This window comes from Vigna umbellata, chromosome 5 (assembly GCF_029865625.1).
Source record: "Vigna umbellata cultivar VRB3 chromosome 5, Vumbellata_1.0, whole genome shotgun sequence".
Taxonomy (NCBI): Eukaryota; Viridiplantae; Streptophyta; class Magnoliopsida; order Fabales; family Fabaceae; genus Vigna; species Vigna umbellata.
The window spans coordinates 30,372,415-30,394,747 of record NC_142169.1 but is presented as its reverse complement, the minus strand read 5'-3'; the positions used below and the strand labels follow the sequence as shown (position 1 = coordinate 30,394,747).

Here is a 22,333-nt window from a genome sequence, read left to right as displayed (position 1 = left end):
TAATAATTTTTGACATTGTTATTCTAATTTTATACAATATTTCATCAATTTATAATCAACCTATATAAACGGTAATAAAATTGGTTCACCGACGAATGAAACTTAAAATCAATCTATTCATCACATAGTCAATTGGATCCACGAGAGTTCGCTCAAACCATGCCAGTATTATTAATTATTATTTATAAATTATTAATTTGGATGAGTAACATAAACGTTTTCAAAAATATGATTAAATCCTCAGTTTTATCTACATTTTCGTAATATTTTATTCAATCAAATTATTTTTTTATAGCTTAAATGAATACGGTTAGATCTAAACTTTTATTCTAATAAAGTCAAAGGAATAAAGTATATATGTAAAATGATAATTAGATTATTATTTTAAAAGGGAAGAAATAGCGGATTAAAATGAGAAGATGAAAATTACATTTAAACCATTCGTGTTTATTCATATATTTAAACTTCTTAACCAATTGTCCCTTTTAATATATTGTTTTACTTTTTTCAAATTAATTTTCAATTTCTTTTAAAAGACATAGTTTATAGATATAAATAAATTTATATGAAGATTTAAATAGCGTTATATAATCAAAATTAATTTTTATAAATTGTAATCATAAAAAGCATTTGTCACGGAAACTGAAATATTGGTGTAAAAGAACTCCTCTAAATAATGTTCCAATTTGAACTTATTAAATAGAAAAATAGGTATTAAAGTAGCTTTATTCTACTAGATAGTTTAATGTGATCATTAGATGTGAGAATAAATAAAAGCTTGATAATACTTGTGAGTTAAAATTCATTTTCAAGGTATCATCAACTTAAAAAGGGAAATAGAACGTATATTTTTAAAATATCAAAACTCTCTATTTAATTATAAAAAAGAATGAGAAGAGAAAAATAAAATTATGAGAGTTTTATTTTAATAAAAAATTAAGTTAACTTTTTTCAGTACTATCTTTTTTACGGCAACAGAGATATCATGATTTTAATATAAGCCACAAAGAACCAATGTCATGATTAAGTGTACACCTTTAAATAGTAAAAGAAAAAATTCCTGCCAGGGTTGAACCTAACCTCAGTGGTTGTTCTCCCTTGAAATATATTATAAATTACAAATGTAATTTTATACTTTCTCCATGCATGTGTGGCTTGTATCGTAGCCTCGTATCAGATGCAAGAGGACGGAACATAGAAAGAATTATGAAAGTACAGAATGCCCTAACACTTAAAATGACTGTTCACTGTATATGTAGTTATTTGCTGAGTTCAATTTCAGGCTCCGTGCTTCTTGGAATATGAATGTCAACGAAAAAGTGAATTAGGAGGTGAAAAACAGTTCTCCGTTGGATCTCGTATCTACAATACTCTGTACGATAGTATACCATCAATAGTCTCAACAACCAATCGGTTCATGCGCACTAGAAGTAACAAGTATGATCTTGTTTTGGGCCCTGAATACACAGACAGCAGCATATTTGAGGCTATACGTGTGACTAAAGGATGGCAGAGAAAGATTTTGTCATGAGTGAGAATAAATCACAAGCAACAGATTGCTGTTTTCCATAGGTCGAATCAGAAGAAAGATAAGGGCAAGGATGGTACAGTAAGACTACCTAATTCAAATGAGGGAATTTCATCTTGGTGGAAGTAGCTGCATCCATTGGTCTTCTTGCTTAGGCTGGAATTAATCTTTTCAACGGCTCCAAGTAGATCCTAGAAGATCAAGTTGCACAGGAACCCCAAAAAAAATCTCAAGGTTAATAGAAATTTCTTACGAACACGTGATTGCCAAGTCAAATTATCCTTGATTTTAAGCTTAACCAAAACCAAGGGAAATAATGGCATAGGTTAGATGCATTACTGAACTTCAGCCCTTAGACCTTAGTATTTTGTCACAGTATCTAGAATCTAAAAGCCTTATATGCTTAAAAAAATGAAGACTTATATAATACATTAAATAAAAGCAGATGTCCTGGAACTTCAACATGACTGGTGCAAGTTTAGACCTTTTAAGTACTGTGCATTTGTTGTAAGTGGTATATAAAGACAAACTTTATTTAAGAAAATATTTACTTTATTCATTTCGCTCACAATAAAATTGCCACGTTATTTTTTTATTTTAAATGTTTAGATAATAATGGTGAAAACAATAAAAGTGTCAAGATTACATGCAAAAAACTGGACATCCATGAGGAATAATCAACAACCTTAGTGTATAATCAATCGAGAAACCGTGTTTAGAAAATGGAAAATTTTAGAGATTTCAGCTGGCTTTGCAATAAAAAACTTTCTAATTTAAGGTATATGCTTAAAACAATAACTAACATTTGTAAGTAAGTTATTTTTCCCTTGAAAAAAATAAGCTAATTTTATGAAGATGAAAAGTTGATCACATGATTACTTTCCAACAACTTTTTTCCAAGTTTTACACATACTTTTGTGTTATATAAACAATTATTTTAAAATCACTTCTTCAACAAATTTATTTTAAAAAAATTTATAATGATAATCCATTACTACAATAATTTTTTACAGTATCTCAAAAACACCGCATAAAATGCCTCACCTCCCATGACGCTAGACCCTTCATGTAAGCAGGAAGACATTCAAATTCGCTCTTCAATATCTGTAACCTGGGACTCGGAACTTCAGCTGACTTTAAATTCTCATTCTCTGACACTAAATTTTATTTGGGGTAAAAAAAAAAAACTGATAACAAAACTCCATGTGCTGAAGGATAGAACATTTTAAACAGGAAATAATTCGATTACCAATAGGTAAGAACTTGCTTCCTTCAGACGACACAACAGGTTGATCTTCCTGCCTAAATTCTTGTAATCTGTTCACTCATAGCTTTGGGAATGAGAATCGTGTAGGAATTATCAATAAAAATGCAGAAAATCCGACAACAGTTAAATGATATCCATAATTTTGAACTTACTTCTTCTCATGTTCGTGTGATGACAAATCACCTGAATTCGTAGATGAAAAAATAGTGGAAAAAAAAATGGAATTAGCTACGCAAAATTATTAATTTGAGAAGCTAAGGATAGTTTTCATGTAAACAATAATATTACCAGTACTATTACTGGGAAAAATGGACAAACCTTAACAATAAAAAAACTTGCAACTAATTAAAAGCAGGGCAATGGAATCCTCCCAAATTAACAAGCACGCTTATGAAGGCAAGTGGAATTTACTACCTTCAGATGTAAAGGTGGCTAGATATGCATCTGACAGCCCAAACTTTTTCAAACTCAAAGACTCATCAAGTCTGAAGAGAATTAAGGGAAGTAGGTATTATCATAAACTGAGCAATGACTCAACTGAGCGATTATCATATTAATAGTCAACCAATTTTCAGAGCCTTACACACAAATTTCGGAAAATAAAAGCACGAAATTAAATAAAATAATTAAAAAATTGAAAAGACAATCGCATGTCACTCCGAGCCTAAAATCAATCTAATTACAGTACTTCACCTGATCCTGTATTTTCATTCCGTGTTAAATCTATTTAGAAGCTGGAAATCGTATTAAATTGAGATTTAGTGAAAGAAAGTAAATGAGGCATAAGATAAGGATACAAAGCATCTTCTTCGAAACTTTTGAAGCTAGGATCGGCCGCGGAGAGTGATCCATAGAAAGAAGACGGACTATCCAATTTGTCTACCGGATCTTGATGCTGTATATCCTCGAATTCATCCTCCTCCTCAATATCAGGAACTGAATCAAGAAAATAAAATTCAACAAAAACAGAGAATCACGAAGCAGAAAGAGGTTAGGTTATATTAGGTGTTTATTTTATTTTTGAAGTACCAGGAGTGTAACCGCGGCTCTGGAGATGCTCCTGGAGTTGAAGCAGATCGGAGTGGTTCTTCTTGTACAGTTCGTTGCAGTGACCTAGGAGCTCTTCGAAAGAGACAGTGCCGAAGGACATGGAGTCGAGCATATCGAGGTCGGCGGTGGCGGCGGATACGCGGCGATTTAGGCATTGCGTGAAGATAGACGACGCGGAATCTGTTACGATTATGGAAGAATTTGAATTGAATTTGCTTAGCACACAGACACATGAATTAGAAAAGGAGAGAGAAGAGTACCGAGAGGAATAGGTCGGCGATCGATGGATTGCTTGAGGGCATCGGAAGAGGAGTGGAGGTGGTTGCAGAAAGCAGCCAATGTGTTGCAGAAGCTGGAAATCGGATCCTCCGCCATCGTCTTTTTCCTCTCTCCCAATTGCATTTCAATTTCCTCTTTGTACCTGTCATTTCGAATTTCTCAGTCAAAAAAAAAAGGCGGGATATCTTGTCATTAGTTTTTGATATATATTTTATTATACGTTCTTGTGTCATCTAGCGCTTGTAGCTCAGTGGATAGAGCGTCTGTTTCCTAAGCAGAAGGTCGTAGGTTCGACCCCTACCTGGCGCGATTTTCGTTTTTAAAAATTAATTAATTACACTCGACCTAATATTATAGTATTTTTTTTTGTTTTCAATTCCTTTTGTTTTCTCCACCGAATTACTAAATTAAAACAAAATATGCATTTAGTTTCTTGAAAAAAATATGGGGTGTTGAAACTTGAAAACAAAAACTCGCTCAAACTACAATTAGTACTAATATTTTAGTGACAGATAGCAATATTTGATTTATTTATTCGTAGCAAAATTTCTTGATGTTTTAAACAAAACGTAGAAAATCTTGAGAAGATCATTCATTACAAACACAGTCTGCTATCACTGTGTGTACATGTCTCAAACTGCTGGCAGAGTCATATATATCCATCTCCTATCTGAAACCTTAATATACAGTTATATACCTCAAAATGTGACTACCAACTCTGCTCGTGTAACGGCTGAAAGAAACACTAGTAATATTTACACTCAAAACGTATATGGTTTCATCCATCTTCAAGTTTTTTTATTTTTATTCTGTGCGCGTGGTTTTAAGCTAATTCTCCTGTGAGTGCAGAAGCAGCTCTGCGAATGGCTCTGGCAACCCTCCAGATCTCATGTTGAATTGATGCTAGCCTTTCTGTTTCAGTTACACCAGTAGAACCAGTAATAGAATCAGAAATCCCAGGGAAGAAATTGAGTCTTTCATTGTTGTTTGAAGGCCCATACACCTGTATATAACAAAATGTCAGCTTTTAATTCACAAAATACAACGATGATGGCTTATTATATTTCATAATTAACAGACACACTCACGAGATGCTTGAACCACTGCCTTCCTTGAAGTCCATCTGCATCCAAGAACCCTTTTTCAGCAAGCATTAGTCTATCATTCAATGCTCGTTTTTTGATATCCACAAAGCCCTCTGTTTCTTGCAATCTCAGTTTCTGCAGTTCAAAACAAAGAAAGACAAGCATAAATACATGGCAATAAGAAACAATTTGGAGTGTTTACTGCATAAGATGTATCATTAAATGAAACCGTAGCAGTTACTTTGGTTTTACCTTTGATTCATCATCAGCTTCTTTGGCAGCGGAAGCAAATTCTTCAATTGAAAGAGTTAATGGATGTAGGGAAATTTTCTGATCTATCAAGTTGTTCAACATGTTTTTGTACAGCTGCCCAAAGCAGGTAAATATTATATAATCAATTTATGAATGATTTGCAGCTAACATATGGTGTCAATTGTATAACCAACAACATTTTATAATCAACAATAATATTACAATAATATAATCAATTCATTTCTCACTGTTAGCTTCAACCCTTTGTTAATCTACTATTTTTTCTTATTAAATAAAAAGGGATTAAATATGTTTAAACTTTAAAGTGAAATTTGAATTCATGCCTATAGGAAACTTGACACAATTTGGTCCTCAAATTTTCAAAATGAAGGATATAGTCCTTTTAACCCAATTATATTAATTTTTTTTGACATTTCAAGCCACATCTCGGGTTGGCGTTTGAGTTGTTTATACCATTTGGTACGTTTTACTTCAAATGTTAGTCAAAAGGATTATATCTATTCTTTTTTAAAGTTGAAAAACCAAGATATATCAAAGTTTTGAAATATTGTGACAAACTTCAATCTAATAAAAACTAAAAACATATTTAACCTGATAAAAATAAATGTACTTCGGATAAAAATAAAACAATTAAATGGAATTAAAAAAAATCATATTTAAAATATTTCTATGTTTGCCAAGAAAAAATGTTAACTAAGAAGTTAGTTTCAACAAGAGGTGAACATAAATGCACACCTGTAACTCATTTGCATATGAAACGTAATTGAAAGGAAGTATGGGATCGCCAGCTAAGTGAAGGGCTAGAAGCCCCCAAACTCCAGTAACTAATATAACAAAGAACAAAAAGTTACATCTTATGACTGCCACACGGATTAACAGTTTACTGAAAAATAGAAATGTGCACACCATATTATTCAGTTAAAAGAAAAATCTAACCAGCAACATGGCGGTGGAAGAATGGATCTGCATACTCTGCCATCCAGTTATAGGAGTCGAATGCAGTGTGATAGACAGGAAAATCTGGAAATCGGAAAGAGATTATTGCATCACATATTATAAGATATCAACGTCTATGGATATATGGCATATTTATTAAGCATATTGGACTACAAATCATTTAATTTTGTATTACAAGACTTTACATTAATCAGACAGAGTCTTCTAGAGATGAGGTACGTACCTCTTCCATAATACATATCAATGGATGGAACCCCTGCGTGCTGCACAAATGGAGCAAAATCAGAATCAACTCCACTGAGCCTCTGAATCTGTAATCCAGAAAACGAAAGGTGGTGAGCAATGAGAATATAAAACAAAGTGAATCCCACTTCAAAACCCACATTGTCCTAATACAATTACAAAACTCAAGTGTCTTCATTACAAAAACCTCAGATATCATATCCTACTATTAAAACAAATCATGTAGAATTAAAAGCAATAGAGATAACCAAGACATCATAGTCTCAAAACATATGTTAGGCAAGTGCAAACAAATACTTGGCCAGCAGTGACAAAAAGCATTTCGTTATTGCTTGCAGCAGAAGCAGCAGCCCAATTCTCATATATTGAAACACCCTCAGAATCAGGATCCTTGACCTGAAATTAAAACAAAAGCTGATTGATGTTCAAAATTACTGAACTACTAGGAGTAGCATGATACTATACGTATGTTTGCACATGCATTTAAAACTGATAATAACGTCAAATGAATACCTTTTTTGTGACCTCAAGAATAAGACTGTCTAGCTGAGGAGTTGAACCAACAAAGAAACCAGGGCCCTGAACAGCACAGTCCACATTAAGGTATGCTACAGCTTTGGAACCCAGATTAATAAGGTTTTGTTCAACCCATTCAGTAGATCCTATCTACACAAACAGATAAACTTGATTTAGAGAGAATGTTACAGGAAAGGACAGCATCATTGAAATTAAGCAAACTCGTCTGGTTAGATAGTGAGCATATCTGAAAGCTGATGAAAGAAACTGACAACACATTGAAAATATGAACCAAAATCATAAGCCATAAACCTTGGCCATGTTCTACGTCATTCCTGGGTTCACATCAGTTGTCAAGAAGGAAAATTACTTACCATCCCAAATTCTTCTGCATCCCAACTGCAGAGAATTATTGTCCTCCTTGGTTTCCACCCCAAACCCAATAGAATAGAAAACCGACGAGCAATGTCAAGTAGTGCAGCTGTCCCACTGCTGGGATCAACAGCACCATACGTCCATGCATCTCTGTGGTTTCCAAGCAGAACATGTCGATCAGGTTCTTCTGACCCCTTTATGACAGCAAAAACATTTTGAATGTTGGCCACCTTCTTTTCACCCTGAAAAAATGAAAATGGATAAAAAAAATACACCCTAAACACTAGCATAAATGGAAATCATTAAACAAAAACTGACTCTCACTCGTGTTTATGATCCTTTCAAATATATTTCAACTGATGATAAAGTATTAGAAAATTTGAAGGTTCACCATAAAAGAAAGAAGAACCAGTCGACAATCAAGTGGACAATCATAGCATGGTTCGCTTCAAGAATGTCTTGTCTACCATACTTTTCGCAATTGAAAAGTATTGGCTAAACCAAAGTTAAAAAAATAAAAAACTTTTAAATTTGCTGACTTAGCCCCTACTAGTTATCTTTGTCAAGTACAAACTAGTGTTGGAAGAACTGTTTAGTTTGTTTGGTTTGTTTCAGCAAGTACAGGTAGGGCCAACAACTTTTACTGACAAAAAATAGAATGTAAAGAAGAAAAAAAAAAAAATTACTTTTCAAAGCCAAAAACGATGACAAGCATTAACGAGGCTTTTGGGTCGAGAGAGACTGTATTATACTGCATTCAACTCACCTGGTAAGTGAAATTGAGGATGGTGGGACCCGGACCAACATGCCTGACCTTAGACCTTAGGGTGCCCCTCCATTCAAGGGGCACAGGAGAACCCCCAAGAGAGGACAAAATAGAGTCTGCCACCTCAGCTGATAAAGGCATAGATGGAATTTTGGGGAACCTTTTTAAAACCTCACTATCTTCCCATCCCAGTGTCTCGCCACCCTCAATCCCAGCCCAACCCGGAGTAAGTGGGTCCCCTATTCCTCCCCTCATCACGTGCCCCCTCTCAAACCCCTTTCGCCACGTGTCACCCTCGCCGTAAACCAACACCGCCGCCGCCCCGTGCGCCTCCGCTCTCTCCACTACTGCGCCGCGCCCCATTTCCCCGCCCTTCCGCACCATCACCACGCACCCGCTCACGTTCACTCCCATCGCTCCCAGCGCGCGGTAGTCCCTCTCCCTCCCGTAGTTCGCAAACACCGCACGCGCCTGCACCGCACCCGACGGCGAATACGCGTGGTAGGCCGGAACCACGCCCGCGGCTGCCGGCTCCGTGAGGCGGAGGCTCACCGAGGGGCCTTCGCTAAAATGCGCTGAGAGGGAGGAGTGAACCGGGAAAGAGAGGAGCGTGGTGTAGGTCGCCGTGTGGGTCTTGAGTCCCAATGAAGTGAAGTGGTTGAGGACGTAGCTGGCGACATCGGAGCCGGGTTTTGTTCCGGCGAGGTGAGGGTGCAGGGTGAGGGCGCGGAGGTAGGAAGAAATGGTGGAGTTTGAGGAAGTGGAGAGAAAAAGTTTTTCCACCTGAGAGAGGTTTTGAGAGGAGGAGGAAGGTGTAGAAGACTGAGGGAAATGCAGAGCGTAGAAACCCAGAATGCAGAGTATCAGCACCACCACCATGGTACTCAAAGGTGAGGGCTTTGTTGTCAAAACGTTCATGGGTTTAGGCATCATTTTGTGAAGAAGAAGAAGGAGAAGAAGAAACAGAGTAGACTCTGTTCAGGGAAGAAAGAATGAGTAGACTCTGTTCTTCACTTTTGAATTATTATTATATTATTGTTGCTGTTGTTATTAACACAATTTGGAGTGGCTTTTTATATAGGAAATGATAGGATGGTGATCTTTTTAGCAGGGAAAAAGAGATGCGTTTTGTGATTATTATAAGGGTTGGGAAGAGGTGGATGACAGTGAGAGAGGGTGCACTGTGTGTGGATCCATGCACGATGGAGGTTTCAGTCACAATGTCAATTTGTCCCCAGAACAATCCAAATTAGTCTAACAAGCACCTTTTGTCACTACTCACATCAAAATATTGAGTATCTATAACATCTTTTTCTATTGTAATAAATTATATATATATATATATATATATATATATATATATATATATACACACACACACACTTTCTCATTAGATTTTAGAGTGAGATGCGTTCAAAAAAAAAGTAATAGTAATATTTGAATTAAAGGATTATATTTTGACTAATAATATTTACTTCCAATATATCTTAAAGAATTATTAAGGTTGAAACAAGTTTTAAAGGTTAAAAACTATTTACAAAATGATGCAGTAGAAGTTTTTGAGATATTTTATTAATTCTTTTTAATAGGACCAACTTTGGACAGACGACATTTATTATAATAAAAGATAGTATTTTGACAATTTTTGTATACAGAATCAATTCAGCGTTTTTTTTTTATAATATATAATAATAATGTTTTATGATAAGTAATTAAGTAATAATGAACTAGTTCTATACTTTATATATAGATCCTAAGAATATAACCTGAAGATGTGGCTATAAATAAAGAAAAAAAGGTGGTGCAGAAGCAGACATGGAAATGAAAGCTTTGCCTTTTTCTTTTTGATATAAGTTTTTGAAAATTGATGTGTGTCTGGTTGGTGCGAAAAGAGAATGAGAATCAATGTCTTGTTTGTGTTCCACTAGGAGATCCATGGGAAAGGTAGAGTGGATGCCCACGCCTGTGTGAGTGGGGTGAGCATCCATTATGTCTGTTTGGGCAGAGATTGTGATAATGGGAGATGAAGAAGCAATGATTATAAAATGGTTTTCTTTGGGCAGAGGAACCTAGGTGAGACCCAGGATGTTCCCTAAGATTCCCCGGAGTCTAAACACAACTCTCCACGTGGGGCCTTTTAAGATTTGAAGCTATTTAACGGAATTCTGATTTGCTAGGTGCCAGCTTACTGGGGTTATCTTATCCGCTAACCGAATGGGGCTTAGGGTCAAGTGGCTGGCAGAATTATGGCATTTTTTGGTGCGATCTGGTAAGCCTTCGCCGTTAGTTCATGACTCAAACAGTTAAAGAAAAGGACTGCATGGCCTTACGCGAGGGCAGCTAGATAGATAAGATTCAGTTAAGATCATTGCAAGTGACAGCCTTTTCAATGTGTCCCGCCCCAGTGGCTGACCTCCACAGCCAAAAGCAGACATGACAAAACATAAACCACGTGGCTCCCATTAACGTTAAGGAATTAGCTGTTGCTGTTAACATGTCAGTTTTCAAGTCAAGTCTCAGTGATTTTCCTCATCCGTCATGTCAGCTTTACAGTTTTTCTGCCCAAGTTGAGTATTAGAGCTGTCAGTTTTTTTTAAAGCCCGAAGGCCGACCCTGGCCCTTTTATATTTAGCCCCATTTTTGTTGGCCCATACTTTAGGGGGCTTTTTCAAAGCCCCTGGCCCCCCAAACCCCATCCAGATGGGCTGTGAGTGAAGTAGGGCCGGGTTAGCCCCCTGCCCCAAAACTTGCGACTATTCCCATCTTCTTCTGAACATCACTTCACTAAGCTTGACGGCCTCCCTCCCCCTCACTCTCGCCGCCCCTCCCTCCACCTCCTCCCGCCGTCTTCCCCGCCATGCTGGACCCCGGAGGAAACCTCCGCCCTCATCGACGCCTACCGCGACAAGTGGTCCTCCCTCGGCCGCACCAACCTCAAAGCCAAGGTCGTCGATGCCGTCACTGCCCAGTGCCCCAACGCTTCCCCTACTGCCAAAACCGTCGTCTAGTGCCGCCACAAAATGGAAAAACTCCACAAACATTATCGCACCGAAATCCAACGCCTCCGCTCCCTCCGTCTCCCTCGCCTCATCAACAACTCCACCACCGCTTCACCCTCCTCCTGGGTCATTTCTAATACCCTAATAAATTGAATGTTTAAAGTTGTATACTTTCATGACTGTGTATGCTCCATGGATGGATTTTTCAATTGGGTTTTGATTAAGCTCTCTTTATGTGTTTGTGCATCATGTCACTTAGGGCGTTGTAGTTATATAACTGTGTTTCTGGATAAACTGATATATACAGAAGGAAACACTACACTAAACCAAACATACCCCATATAAATGAGCTTTGATGTTGTTTAGATGAGATTTATATTTTATCGCACTGTGGTAATTACGATTTTATGGGTAATTGAGCATTCAGCAACGACAGGTGTGTTTAGTCTCAATTAGTCTTCTTTCTTCACAGGCTGTAGTAAGCTGTGTGGCTAGCCTTCCCCCTGAGCTCCTTCGCAATGTTATTAATAGATTGGAAGCAAGCGAGAGTACATGGCCTGCTCGTAAGCATGTCGTGGTAAGCTGACATACCATATCTTCCTTTGCCTCAGTCCTGGTAAGCTTTTTTGTTGACACTAACATATATGAATTTATCTGATAATCTTGTTTTTTTCTTTCTTTAATTTGCTTTTACTGTGTAATTTTTGTGCTTATGGCCTCTGGTATTGATATATTTATTGACTTTTTCCTTTATCAATATGAGTCGTGGTCACCTTTGAACATAGAATTTATTGCTGTTTCTTTGAGTTTTGGTTCAGCTTAATTGCTTGTGATGTTCATTTCTATGTTTGGATTGGTGAAAAATGATGGAATGAGGTGGTTGTTTTTTAAATTTTGCATTGCATATTTTGGCCTTTTTACTTACTGCTAACTTGCCAACATTGCAGGTGAAGAGCGGAAGGCTTGTGCCTCCACCTCAATACTGAGCAATAGGGTATGTTTTAATGCATCAACTATTATAGTTTTCATGTGATATCTTTTATCCTTTTGCTGCGAAGAATGAAATTTGAGTTTCAGGATTCGTATTGGTTCAATTTGGTGCACGTGCACCAGACCTGGTTGGAAGACTCAGCGCAAGGTGAATGGTTTCTTTAGATGGTTCCTATAGCTTATAAGATAAACATGTTGGATCAGTTGGGTACAGTTATCTTTTCCAAATTTATTTTCCCCCCTATCATGCTCTTTATGTTGCACTATAGTTTACCAATTAAGCACTTTTTTCTATCTATGATGTTCTAAATAAAAATAATAATACTTGTTGAATTGAAAGTGTTGTCTGTTCTGTATTTTGGTTGATATTGTAGTTTCACATGGAATAAAGTTGTTGTATTGTATTCAATCTTGCTCCAGTTCTACCGTTTCCTGAAAATATGCAAAGGGTCCAACTTTTTTTGGCTCATGTCTCTATGCAAAAGATACCCTACTTGTCTCAAATGGCCTTTCTAGATCCAACCTAATATCAGTATAAGGGTCTAATAATTAGTTTCTATGCAATTATGCAAAATTTTGAATATAAGTGCAGTTTTGGTTTCATGCGTTGAATGCTGCAGGAACAATTTGAATCCTGTCAGCACGTTTAACTCCTAAGAAAAAAATGCCTACAGTTTTATCTACAATTCCAACAGACTAAGTCAAATTATTTCTGTTTATTCCTAGTAGTTGTGAAAAAAACTATTCTTTATGCAGATATATAGTGTAAAAAAAATGCAGCAACATGTGAGATATATATAAAATTTGTAAGTGATTTTGCTATTGAAGTAAAAATATTGCTGAAGTTTTTAAATTTGATGTGAGAAGACAACACCAACTACTAGTGAGTTAATTAAGGACAAAAAGGGTACACCATTACAGATGATAAAATACATGGTTGCAGTGATAAAATAGTATGATAATAAACATAGATAACCCTGTCACTTTTATCTAAAATACAGGTTCAAGTAGGCCACAAAAGGAAGCACCAATGCTTGTGTCTTTATTGGGACTAACCAACAGTTATCTTTGTATTTACCAATTGTTTTATAAATTTTTTGTTTCTCTGTTTTTCATCTGTATCTTGATCATAATTTTTTTTTCTCTACATAAAATTTGGTAAAAAGGAAGGCCCATGGGCTGGCCCTGACCCACAGGGCTTTGGGGGTATTTAGTTCTGTGGGCTTTTTTAATAAAGGGTTTTTTTGGCCCTGTGGGCTTTTTTGGCCCCAATCCATGTGGGCTAGGGCCAAGTTTGATTATTGGGGCTTATTTGACAGCTCTATTGAGTATATTGCTGAGCCAACGCCATCACATTGAGCAGCTCAATTCTTTAGTTATCCTGCTTGATCCTGGTCATGAAGCCACGGTCACTAGACGGCAATATTGGGATGAAAAATTCACTGCACAAAGTAAATAACTGAAGAAAGTGAGGTTATGACCACCCCTTTTAATTTCCCTCTGTATATAATATAATATATAAAGGTAAGGATAATTAAGGTTCTCTGGAACTATAAAAAGCAATCAAAGCACAACTCTCTCAAACACACTGAATCAAAGCAATTAAACAGAATCCGTTAAATAAGACAAGGAGACTAGGATGAACAAAGGGTATAGAGATTCAAGACAGAAACTCCATTAAACAGTAAAGCAAAATCAAACTTTTGCAAAGAAGACAACGGGATTACTATTTCATTTTTAACCAATTTACGATGAATGCATTCAAAGTTTTTAGGATATTCAGTTTTGTTCAACGAATGATGGATCCAAACGTCCATGAATACAGAAGACAAAGCACATTGGATCGTTGGCACAACATAACAAATAAAAGCCTCAGCTTAACTACAGACTTCTAACGAAATGTTAATAAAGACAAAGCTGACAGACCCACTCTAACATACAGGAATCCAAAACTTCGGATGAAAAGGTAATTGAAGCTTTCATCTTGCTGCAGCTCTAGCACTCATTGATGAATGGTAATTGGTGCTTCTCTGCTTCCTGTAAGATGTATATACATCATCATACTGACTCACCTCGTTGGGATTAGCAGTGGCCCCCAGCCCTAACCTGCCCGAGCCACTGGATCCAGGTTTCCGTTCTACTGTCCCATCAGCATAGGTCCCTGTCTCTGGATCAACCTGCAAGTTTGGAGGTGGAGGTATACAAGCACCTCCCTTCCGTACTGCTGGCTCCCTCTCAAATTCTCTATCATATTCATCATCTTCATCTCTTGAATCAGAATTCATAGGACCCTCAGAAGGATTTACCTCTCCAATTTCCTTAAAGAATTTTGACACTCTTTGAAGAATTTCAGATGGTGGCACAGTTGACGGCGGTATGATGGTTGGGATATCCAAAGGGCTCAAAGGAGAATATGGAACCCCACTACCGATCTGCATCTTTCTAACCATTCCAGGAATGAGGCCAGGTGGAAATAATGGATATGGTGGCAATTGTTCACCGGTGCTGGATGATGGAGGGGGCAATAAATGAACACCACCAGGTGCTTGGTTAGCGGGTTGAACAGAAGATGGAATAGCCATGGACCCAGGAAAGGCACTAGGAGGAGCAGTATTTGGAAGAAACTGCTGAGCTGCTAGGGATACAGATAGTGACTGTGCTGGAGTTGCATGCTTATCAGTACGATCTTGATCTAAGACATTTGAACCAGAGCCTAACCTATCAGCTTGCCACTGCTGGGCAACATGGTTAGGTGTCTGCAAAACTCCTGCAACAGGGAGAGGAGAAGAAACTATAAATACTTCCCAAAATCAAATAATAAATATACTTAAAGTAATAAATTTCTTGTTAGCGTCAACAAAATCTTAAGAGAACTAAGTTGTCTCAAGTTTTCATTGATGGCCCGTGTGAGTGAGCATTAATCACAATATCCTGCTTAGTCATTTATTACAAACTAAATGAAAAACATGCCAGACAAAAAATCAAATCAGCTTGCAACGTTTGAATATATAAATTTACAACAATTGGGACCACAGAAGTTACTGAAATCACCCCTTCCAGCTCCTAAAGGGTCATATGAGGGAGTGAAATTCCATATAGCAAGAGGGGCATTGGTGCTTTTATTCCCCATATAGGGAAAAAGGCATATTCAAACCAAATAATGTCACACCTCTAGGAAATGATCTAGCTTACTAGAGTTTTCACTGAATTCTGCAAGTCATGAAACATCTTTGATTAAAAAAGAGAAGCTTACCTGCAACTGATTCTGCTGAAGCAGAAGATAAATCCTTTGAAGCCCCAGGAAAAGGATTTGTTTGCAGCCCACCAATCATCTCACCCTTAAGTGAAGATATAGTATCCTGATCGTATACCGTTTTAGAGGCCCAGAATTCCACCATCTGCTGCAATCTTTTCCTGTATTCCTCATTGCTTTGTGGGTTATGATAAATTCTTGCAAGCATGGAGCCTAAAACTGGTTTCAAGGCAAGAGCTTCACTGTCAAGGTCATTGCCGTTTGTTCTCCTATTTAAGCTGTGAAGTAGTGATACAAAAGTCAATGATGATGAAAAGTAGAATCATAGACTCTAGCATCAATGTCAAGAGGAATATCTAACCAGGACGAAAATAAGTAAGAGGGCAAACATCTAGGCGTACTGAAAGCATGCAAAAAAGTACAATTTGGTGGGAAAAAATGCTCTATTTTTATATAAACAGTTAATAGAAAAGTATAGAAACGGTTAACAAAACACCGAGACCAAATACACTCGCATCTTGTCTTGAAAAGTGCATTCATATAATGACTACATACTTTTTGCCTATTTTCACGAGATTTCCGACTATTTTCCAAAAGATTTGGAGGAAGAATAACAATTTTGGAGAAAATGAAAATGTGAGTACGGATAGTGATCAGTAAGAGTAGTAAGTCCTATTAAACATGATTTTTTATCGCAGTATGGTATCAGGAAATTAATACACCAATCAGACAAAAACTGATGGTGGTGAATGTTGAAATGTAATGTTCTTTATTTCAACTATTAGGTTAGGGTTTCTTGACCTTTTGAATTCTGCACTACTGTACTCTATAAATACAGTGGTAAATTGTAATAATGACTTAAGAGAAAATAACTGCTTTTAGCTACTTCAAAGTTCTTCAAGTGTGAAAAATATATACTAATAAACAAGCTTATTTTGACATAACAGAGAGGGAAAAGACCGTGTACACACAAGCCACTCTCTCTGACTATTAGACGCACATTACTGAGCTTATCAGATGCTAGCCAACCAAATAGTGTTTCTGAAAGGGAAGGAGGAAAAAGAATAATTAAGCTCAATATTGAAATAATAAGTAATGCTACCTGTCAAAAAGGATGTCATTGGCAAGGTATATTATGTGTAACTGTCTCTCGACTTCATCCAATGCAAAGACCCTGTCTCTAAGAGCCTCTGCTAGGGCTGGTGCAAATGGAGATCTCTGCATGAACCAAAGTTTTGCACCTTTGATGGATTCTTTTGTACCATTTAAATTGTTAAGAACGTTACTGAGCTCCATTGCGACATCAGATGGAAGTGGCCCAGAGGGTCCTTTGAAAGAATTGGATGACTGATCATACTCAGGCCGCACAGGAAGCCCAAAAGATTGAGGATGCTGATGGTGGTGTTGTTGATCATAGAACTGTTGGAAAGGAGGTGGGCCTAGCATTGAAGGTGAAGACCCAATTCCTGCAGGATTCATTGGAGAAGCATTTAGAGGAGACGGATTCATCATTGGATTTGGAGGGGGATGGATCATGGGCATGGAAGATGACGGGAAAGGCGGGTTGAATGGACCACCCGGTGGACGAGTTGACAACCAAAGCTTATAACGGTAGTAACTGTGGCCTTCCCCGCCAAAGAGGAAACTATATGAAGGATTATCACGTTGCTTTTCACATATCATAGCCTCAAAGTCGGGGCCGTTTTTCACTGCATACTCAACAAGCTTGTCAATTCGCTTGTGGAGATCCGGATCAGAAGGGGGGGCGACAGGGAGTGGGGCAGAATCATAAAAAGGTGATGGAACAAGAGAAGGAGGATAATGTGAAGGGAATGCAGGTGGTCCTTGGTGCTGCTGCTGAAGAAGGAGATGGGGCGGGGGAGGGGCATGAGGGTGTAATTGTGGAAGTGGCTGCTGCTGCTGCTGCAAGGCATGATGATACGGGAATTGTTGCATAGGGGGGTGTGCAGGACCTGGACCTGGGGGTATAAAAGGAGGACCGTGCATTGATGAAGGAAACTGCTGATGCTGGGGATGAAACCCAAACTGTTGTTGTTGTTGTTGTTGCTGCTGCATATTAGCAGCTTGCCTCTGTTGCTGAGCATATGCCATAGCAGATGCAGCTGTATAATCATGACCCTGACGTTCCATAACCTCAAATGCACTTCAGAAGTATTGTCTTAACAAATGTACCTAAAACCAAAGAAAACTTTAAAACTCCTTACACAAACAAAGCTTTTGAGATGAAAGTGGACACAATTGGGTTTATTGCATCACATATAATCAATGTGTGTATGACAGATAAACCATAATAATCCCAACAGAAAATAAAAATTGAATAATAATGCAAACTAACATGAAATGCCAAAAATATATCCACAGATTCACATAAAAGCACATGACTATCCCTGAGATTAGATAAAGAATAAATAAATATTTACATCACGCACAGAGAGGAAAAAAGAAAATCTAGTCCAGCAATAATATAAATAACAATTTTTTACCAAATATATGTAGGCTCTGTTCCACAAATTATACATAAGATCTACCAAATATATGTAGGCTTTCGTTGGACGAGGGCTAAACGAATGTTAAATTCAACATAAGATCCACCAAACATTTCACGATTTTGAACAGTACATGATTTCCGAAGGTCGAACTTCCAAATGAAGAAGATTAAGGAATATAACAAAGGACAAAAAGTATATAAATGGGTAAATCCAACTTAGCTTTTGTTAAACCATTCGGGTATACGCAAATTTACCAAACAAGCCACAAACTTGCCTAAAACAGTATAGAATCAGTCAAACTATGTGATCCAACCCCAATCAAGAACAAAAAACGAACCACAAATTCCATATCACGTAGAAGGCAACAATTCCGGAATGAGGCCGCAAACGCAGTAACAGATAACAATACACTTCACCGTATTTCAAAACTCAAATTGAGAAAAGCAAATCCTAAAAAAAATTCAAATCACGCGAACGGGAAGCTATTGAAGCAAGAGAAATACACAATAAATAACTAATTAGAGAAAAGGGATGAGTTGTTCATATAAATCGATAAATCGATAGGGTGAGTTCTCACCTGAAGTAGAAGACGAGTGAAAACTTTAAAACTTTAAAACTCCTTACACAAACAAAACTTTTTAGATGAAAGTGGACACAACTGGGCTTATAATGACACTTTAAAACTCCTTCACTTCCATTGTCATATACAGGTGGTTACCATTGATCCTATTATATAATCTAAACCTGACATGCATTACTCAAAAGTGCTGCAACACTAGAAATCAAATCAAGTCGTCATTTCTGAGAAACATAATTGGCTCGATAGGGTTCCTTTACTTGTATTCTAGTGATTAACAAGTTCAGCGGAAGTTTATTCCTTAAATTGTGCCAAAACAACGAAAATAAAAAATAAAAGATAGTCGAAAGTCGAAGTATAAACGTTGTCTATTCGGAAAACCTAGCCTAAAGCTTAAAGCCAAATCAAGGGATTTCAAATTCCTGGTTCAAATTAAGAACACTGATAAGCAAACACAGAATATGTACCTGCAAGCAAGTTGCTGAAAATGGCGCTGCAGAGTTTGGCAAAGGGGATCCCCCAAGGGTGAAACCGCACCGTCGACGAAGCCAAGCTGGATTATACACTGGTGCTCGCCGAGTTGAAGACACTAAACAAAAAGCCCGTTTTGTTTTTTTGTAGCCAATCAAAGCCCATTATGAATTGTGGGTAAATAAAACCGATAATTGTTAATTATTAAAAGGGTGTTTCTCTATACACCTCCAAATGTTTCTGACTGCACCTCTAAGTTTCAAAAATGTCCTCCGCTAATTTAAAAAAAAATGGATTATCAAATTTCAGTTGTGTTTGTTTTAAGGATGAATATGGATTTTATGAACGAATAAATGAGATAAAGAGTGGATTAAACTCATAATTGTAGTGAAAATAAATGGTGAGAAAAATAGTTGTCTTTATACAGTTATTTTACCAAGCAAAAAATTCATTATCTTACATTCGTAATTGATTATGACTAGGTGCATGAATATAAAATTAATAATAATAATAATAATATTGATAATAAAAGCAATAATAATCCACATTTGTTTAATCCTTGTCTGAGTTTGACTTATCTAACACTATCTTCATATTTTTCAAAATTACCAATTTACACGTCTCGTAATTTCTTTGATCTATTATAAAATATTAATTAAATAGACAACATGAAGACTACTGGTAACAAAATAATATCATAATAAAAAAGATAAAAGAAAAAGAAAAAAAAATTAGACATATCTAAGTGGAGACTCGTATTAGCTGCGATATTGTAAAATGTGGATACCACTATATGTTGCAGTAAGTTCTATCCAAAATTTATTTCGATAAAAGAATTTTTTTAAATCTTGAAGTAATTCGTTATTTTTTATTTTATCTTCTTTTGTGTTATTTCTCCCTTAATCCAAAAATTTATTTTTTTATCAATAAACAAAAGTTCCTCATTCAAACTTTTTTTTGAGCTACTTTCATGTTAGCTTATATTCCTCTCATAAAAAAATTACTCGAAAATTTTCATATAATTTTTGAAACATTTCAACAAAAAATAATTTTAAAAAATAAAAAAAAAGGTTCAATTATTAATTAAATTAAAAAAATAAGAACTTTATCTATTATAATGGATTTATTTCAAAGTTAAAATGAAAAACAAAATGTTGACTTGATTTATCAAATCAATTCCCGTCATGCGTTGGAGAAAAAAAAATCTCTTATCAATTAAAAACAATAAAGATAATATACATTTTCTCTAAATGCTTAAGCATAAAATAATTTTATATCAAAGGATATAATTTTTAAAAAATTGTGTAAACCAAGCATATGTATGGCGTTTATTATTATGGATACATTAGTCAATAATTAATGCAATAACATTAAATTTTATTAAAAAAAACATTAGTTATGTATATATATAATACAGAATTACAAAATATATTGAAAAAAAATATATAGCATTATTTTATATTACTCGCCACAAAAACACATGACGGGTAAAAATGTCATTGTGCGCATAACTGGGTCCTATATAAATGTTGGTAAGATACAAAATGCTCTCTCTGGTCTCGTGAAAGTGTTAGCAAGCATCGCAAAACCCTAGCCACTTTCTTCACTCGTCTTCTACTTCAGGTGAGAACTCACCCTATCGATTTATATGAACAACTCATCCCTTTTCTCTAATTAGTTATTTATTGTGTATTTCTCTTGCTTCAATAGCTTCCCGTTCGCGTGATGTGAATTTTTTTTAGGATTTGCTTTTCTCAATTTGAGTTTTGAAATACGGTGAAGTGTATTGTTATCTGTTACTGCGTTTGCGGCCTCATTCCGGAATTGTTGCCTTCTACGTGATATGGAATTTGTGGTTCATTTTTTGTTCTTGATTGGGGTTGGATCACATAGTTTGACTGATTCTATACTCTTTTAGGCAAGTTTGTGGCTTGTTTGGTAAATTTGCGTATACCCGAATGGTTTAACAAAAGCTAAGTTGGATTTACTCATTTATATACTTTTTGTCATTTGTTATATTCCTTAATCTTCTTCGTTTGGAAGTTCACCTTCGGAAATCATGTACTGTTCAAAATCGTCAAATGTTTGGTGGGTCTTATGTTGAATTTAACATTCGTTTAGCCCTCGTCCAACGAAAGCCTACATATATTTGGTAGATCTTATGTATAATTTGTGGAACAGAGCCTACATATATTTGGTGAAAATTTGTTATTTATATTATTGCTGGACTAGATTTTCTTTTTTCCTCTCTGTGCGTGATGTAAATATTTATTTATTCTTTATCTAATCTCAGGGATAGTCGTGTGCTTTTATGTGAATCTGTGGATATATTTTTGGCATTTCATGTTAGTTTGCATTATTCAATTTTTATTTTCTGTTGGGATTATTATGGTTTATCTGTCATACACACATTGATTATATGTTATGCAATAAACCCAATTGTGTCCACTTTCGTCTCAAAAGCTTTGTTTTGTGTATGAGCAGGATGGAGTCTCAGGTGAAGCATGCTCTTGTTGTTAAAGTTATGGGTCGTACTGGATCCAGAGGGCAGGTTACGCAGGTTAGAGTGAAGTTTTTGGATGATCAGAATCGTCACATCATGAGGAATGTGAAAGGACCTGTGAGAGAAGGAGACATTCTCACCCTACTCGAATCTGAGAGGGAAGCAAGAAGATTGCGCTAGATGGTTTACATCAAAACAGTGATTTGGTTTTTGTGGTAGTTAGTGGATGCTAAGGGTTATATGAGCCTATCTTTTTGTTTTAAATCTGTTTCCATTCGAATTATGGTCTGAATTTTGTTGTTTTTAATCTAAGTTTTCAAGATTGAAGTATGATTGTCTTAATATATGAATTATGGATTAATATATGATTTGGCTTCCATTAATAGCTGGCTATTCCTACTGCATCATTTGCTGTTTAAAAGTTAAAAATCTCTTAAAAGTTTAAAAAGGGTGTCGACTGCTTATCATTAGAATCTTGAAAATGGTGGTCGCTATTGTTGTGAACTTGTGACACTATTATCTCGATTTGGATCTTAGGAGCACTTTGGATAGAAATTCTTGATTAAACTTAGTCTTAACATTGTGACTTTGGTAGAGTAAGCTTTTCTCTGAGAACAATGATTTTGGTATTGTTCTGTAATTCGTTGCCCTTTTACCTGCATTTATTAAAATCATTTGAAAATTGATTAAT

General features: G+C 36.2%; 3 protein-coding genes, 1 long non-coding RNA gene, 1 other non-coding gene and 1 pseudogene across 7 annotated transcripts; 3 read left to right on the top strand and 3 right to left on the bottom strand.

The window, feature by feature from the left end:
• Positions 1-1,020: 1,020 nt before the first annotated feature.
• On the bottom strand, positions 1,021-4,271 carry LOC124830342 (uncharacterized). Its single transcript, XM_088116174.1, has 9 exons — positions 4,106-4,271; positions 3,825-4,025; positions 3,593-3,731; positions 3,210-3,280; positions 2,948-2,978; positions 2,778-2,845; positions 2,573-2,685; positions 1,620-1,719; positions 1,021-1,457 (listed from the first exon to the last, which is right to left on the bottom strand). The coding sequence occupies exons 1-9, from the start codon at positions 4,245-4,247 to the stop codon at positions 1,363-1,365; spliced, it is 960 nt and encodes a 319-aa protein (XP_087972300.1). The 5' UTR covers positions 4,248-4,271; the 3' UTR covers positions 1,021-1,362.
• An 89-nt stretch (positions 4,272-4,360) lies between these two features.
• Positions 4,361-4,433, top strand: TRNAR-CCU (transfer RNA arginine (anticodon CCU)). Its single transcript has one exon. It is a non-coding gene; the product is annotated as a tRNA-Arg (tRNA).
• A 191-nt stretch (positions 4,434-4,624) lies between these two features.
• LOC124830313 (putative glutamate carboxypeptidase AMP1) lies at positions 4,625-9,454 on the bottom strand. Its single transcript, XM_088116173.1, has 10 exons — positions 8,340-9,454; positions 7,573-7,815; positions 7,196-7,348; positions 6,980-7,078; positions 6,663-6,750; positions 6,419-6,502; positions 6,218-6,306; positions 5,462-5,575; positions 5,213-5,344; positions 4,625-5,127 (listed from the first exon to the last, which is right to left on the bottom strand). The coding sequence occupies exons 1-10, from the start codon at positions 9,270-9,272 to the stop codon at positions 4,948-4,950; spliced, it is 2,115 nt and encodes a 704-aa protein (XP_087972299.1). The 5' UTR covers positions 9,273-9,454; the 3' UTR covers positions 4,625-4,947.
• A 1,635-nt stretch (positions 9,455-11,089) lies between these two features.
• Positions 11,090-12,737, top strand: LOC148198081 (uncharacterized). Of its 2 annotated transcripts, XR_015779834.1 has the most exons (4): positions 11,090-11,464; positions 11,811-11,954; positions 12,286-12,332; positions 12,416-12,737. It is a non-coding gene; the product is annotated as an uncharacterized LOC148198081 (long non-coding RNA). The 2 variants fall into 2 exon arrangements; XR_015779833.1 differs by having other exon boundaries at positions 12,286-12,737.
• Positions 12,738-14,029: 1,292 nt separating this feature from the next.
• LOC124830380 (SWAP (Suppressor-of-White-APricot)/surp RNA-binding domain-containing protein) lies at positions 14,030-19,264 on the bottom strand. The gene is made up of 4 exons (XM_047304069.2): positions 19,136-19,264; positions 16,684-17,774; positions 15,582-15,859; positions 14,030-15,095 (listed from the first exon to the last, which is right to left on the bottom strand). The coding sequence occupies exons 2-4, from the start codon at positions 17,730-17,732 to the stop codon at positions 14,308-14,310; spliced, it is 2,115 nt and encodes a 704-aa protein (XP_047160025.2). The 5' UTR covers positions 17,733-17,774; positions 19,136-19,264; the 3' UTR covers positions 14,030-14,307.
• A 1,364-nt stretch (positions 19,265-20,628) lies between these two features.
• On the top strand, positions 20,629-22,025 carry LOC124828317 (small ribosomal subunit protein eS28 pseudogene; annotated as a pseudogene). The gene is made up of 2 exons (XR_015786653.1): positions 20,629-20,762; positions 21,624-22,025. The product of XR_015786653.1 is annotated as a small ribosomal subunit protein eS28 pseudogene (transcript).
• Positions 22,026-22,333: the final 308 nt, after the last annotated feature.

Coding starts and splice junctions, on each gene's coding strand:
- LOC124830380 (XM_047304069.2), bottom strand. CDS start 17,732: ATGGAACGTCAGGGTCATGATTATACAGCTGCATCTGCTATGGCATAT. Junction 15,860..16,683: donor AATGACATCCTTTTTGACAG/GTAGCATTACTT, acceptor ACTACTTCACAG/CTTAAATAGGAGAACAAACG. Junction 15,096..15,581: donor TTCAGCAGAATCAGTTGCAG/GTAAGCTTCTCT, acceptor TCCCTGTTGCAG/GAGTTTTGCAGACACCTAAC.
- LOC124830342 (XM_088116174.1), bottom strand. CDS start 4,247: ATGCAATTGGGAGAGAGGAAAAAGACGATGGCGGAGGATCCGATTTCC. Junction 2,686..2,777: donor AAGCAAGTTCTTACCTATTG/GTAATCGAATTA, acceptor AATAAAATTTAG/TGTCAGAGAATGAGAATTTA. Junction 1,458..1,619: donor AATTCCCTCATTTGAATTAG/GTAGTCTTACTG, acceptor CTGTGTATTCAG/GGCCCAAAACAAGATCATAC.
- LOC124830313 (XM_088116173.1), bottom strand. CDS start 9,272: ATGATGCCTAAACCCATGAACGTTTTGACAACAAAGCCCTCACCTTTG. Junction 6,751..6,979: donor TTTTTGTCACTGCTGGCCAA/GTATTTGTTTGC, acceptor TCTGGATTACAG/ATTCAGAGGCTCAGTGGAGT. Junction 6,503..6,662: donor TGATATGTATTATGGAAGAG/GTACGTACCTCA, acceptor TCCGATTTCCAG/ATTTTCCTGTCTATCACACT.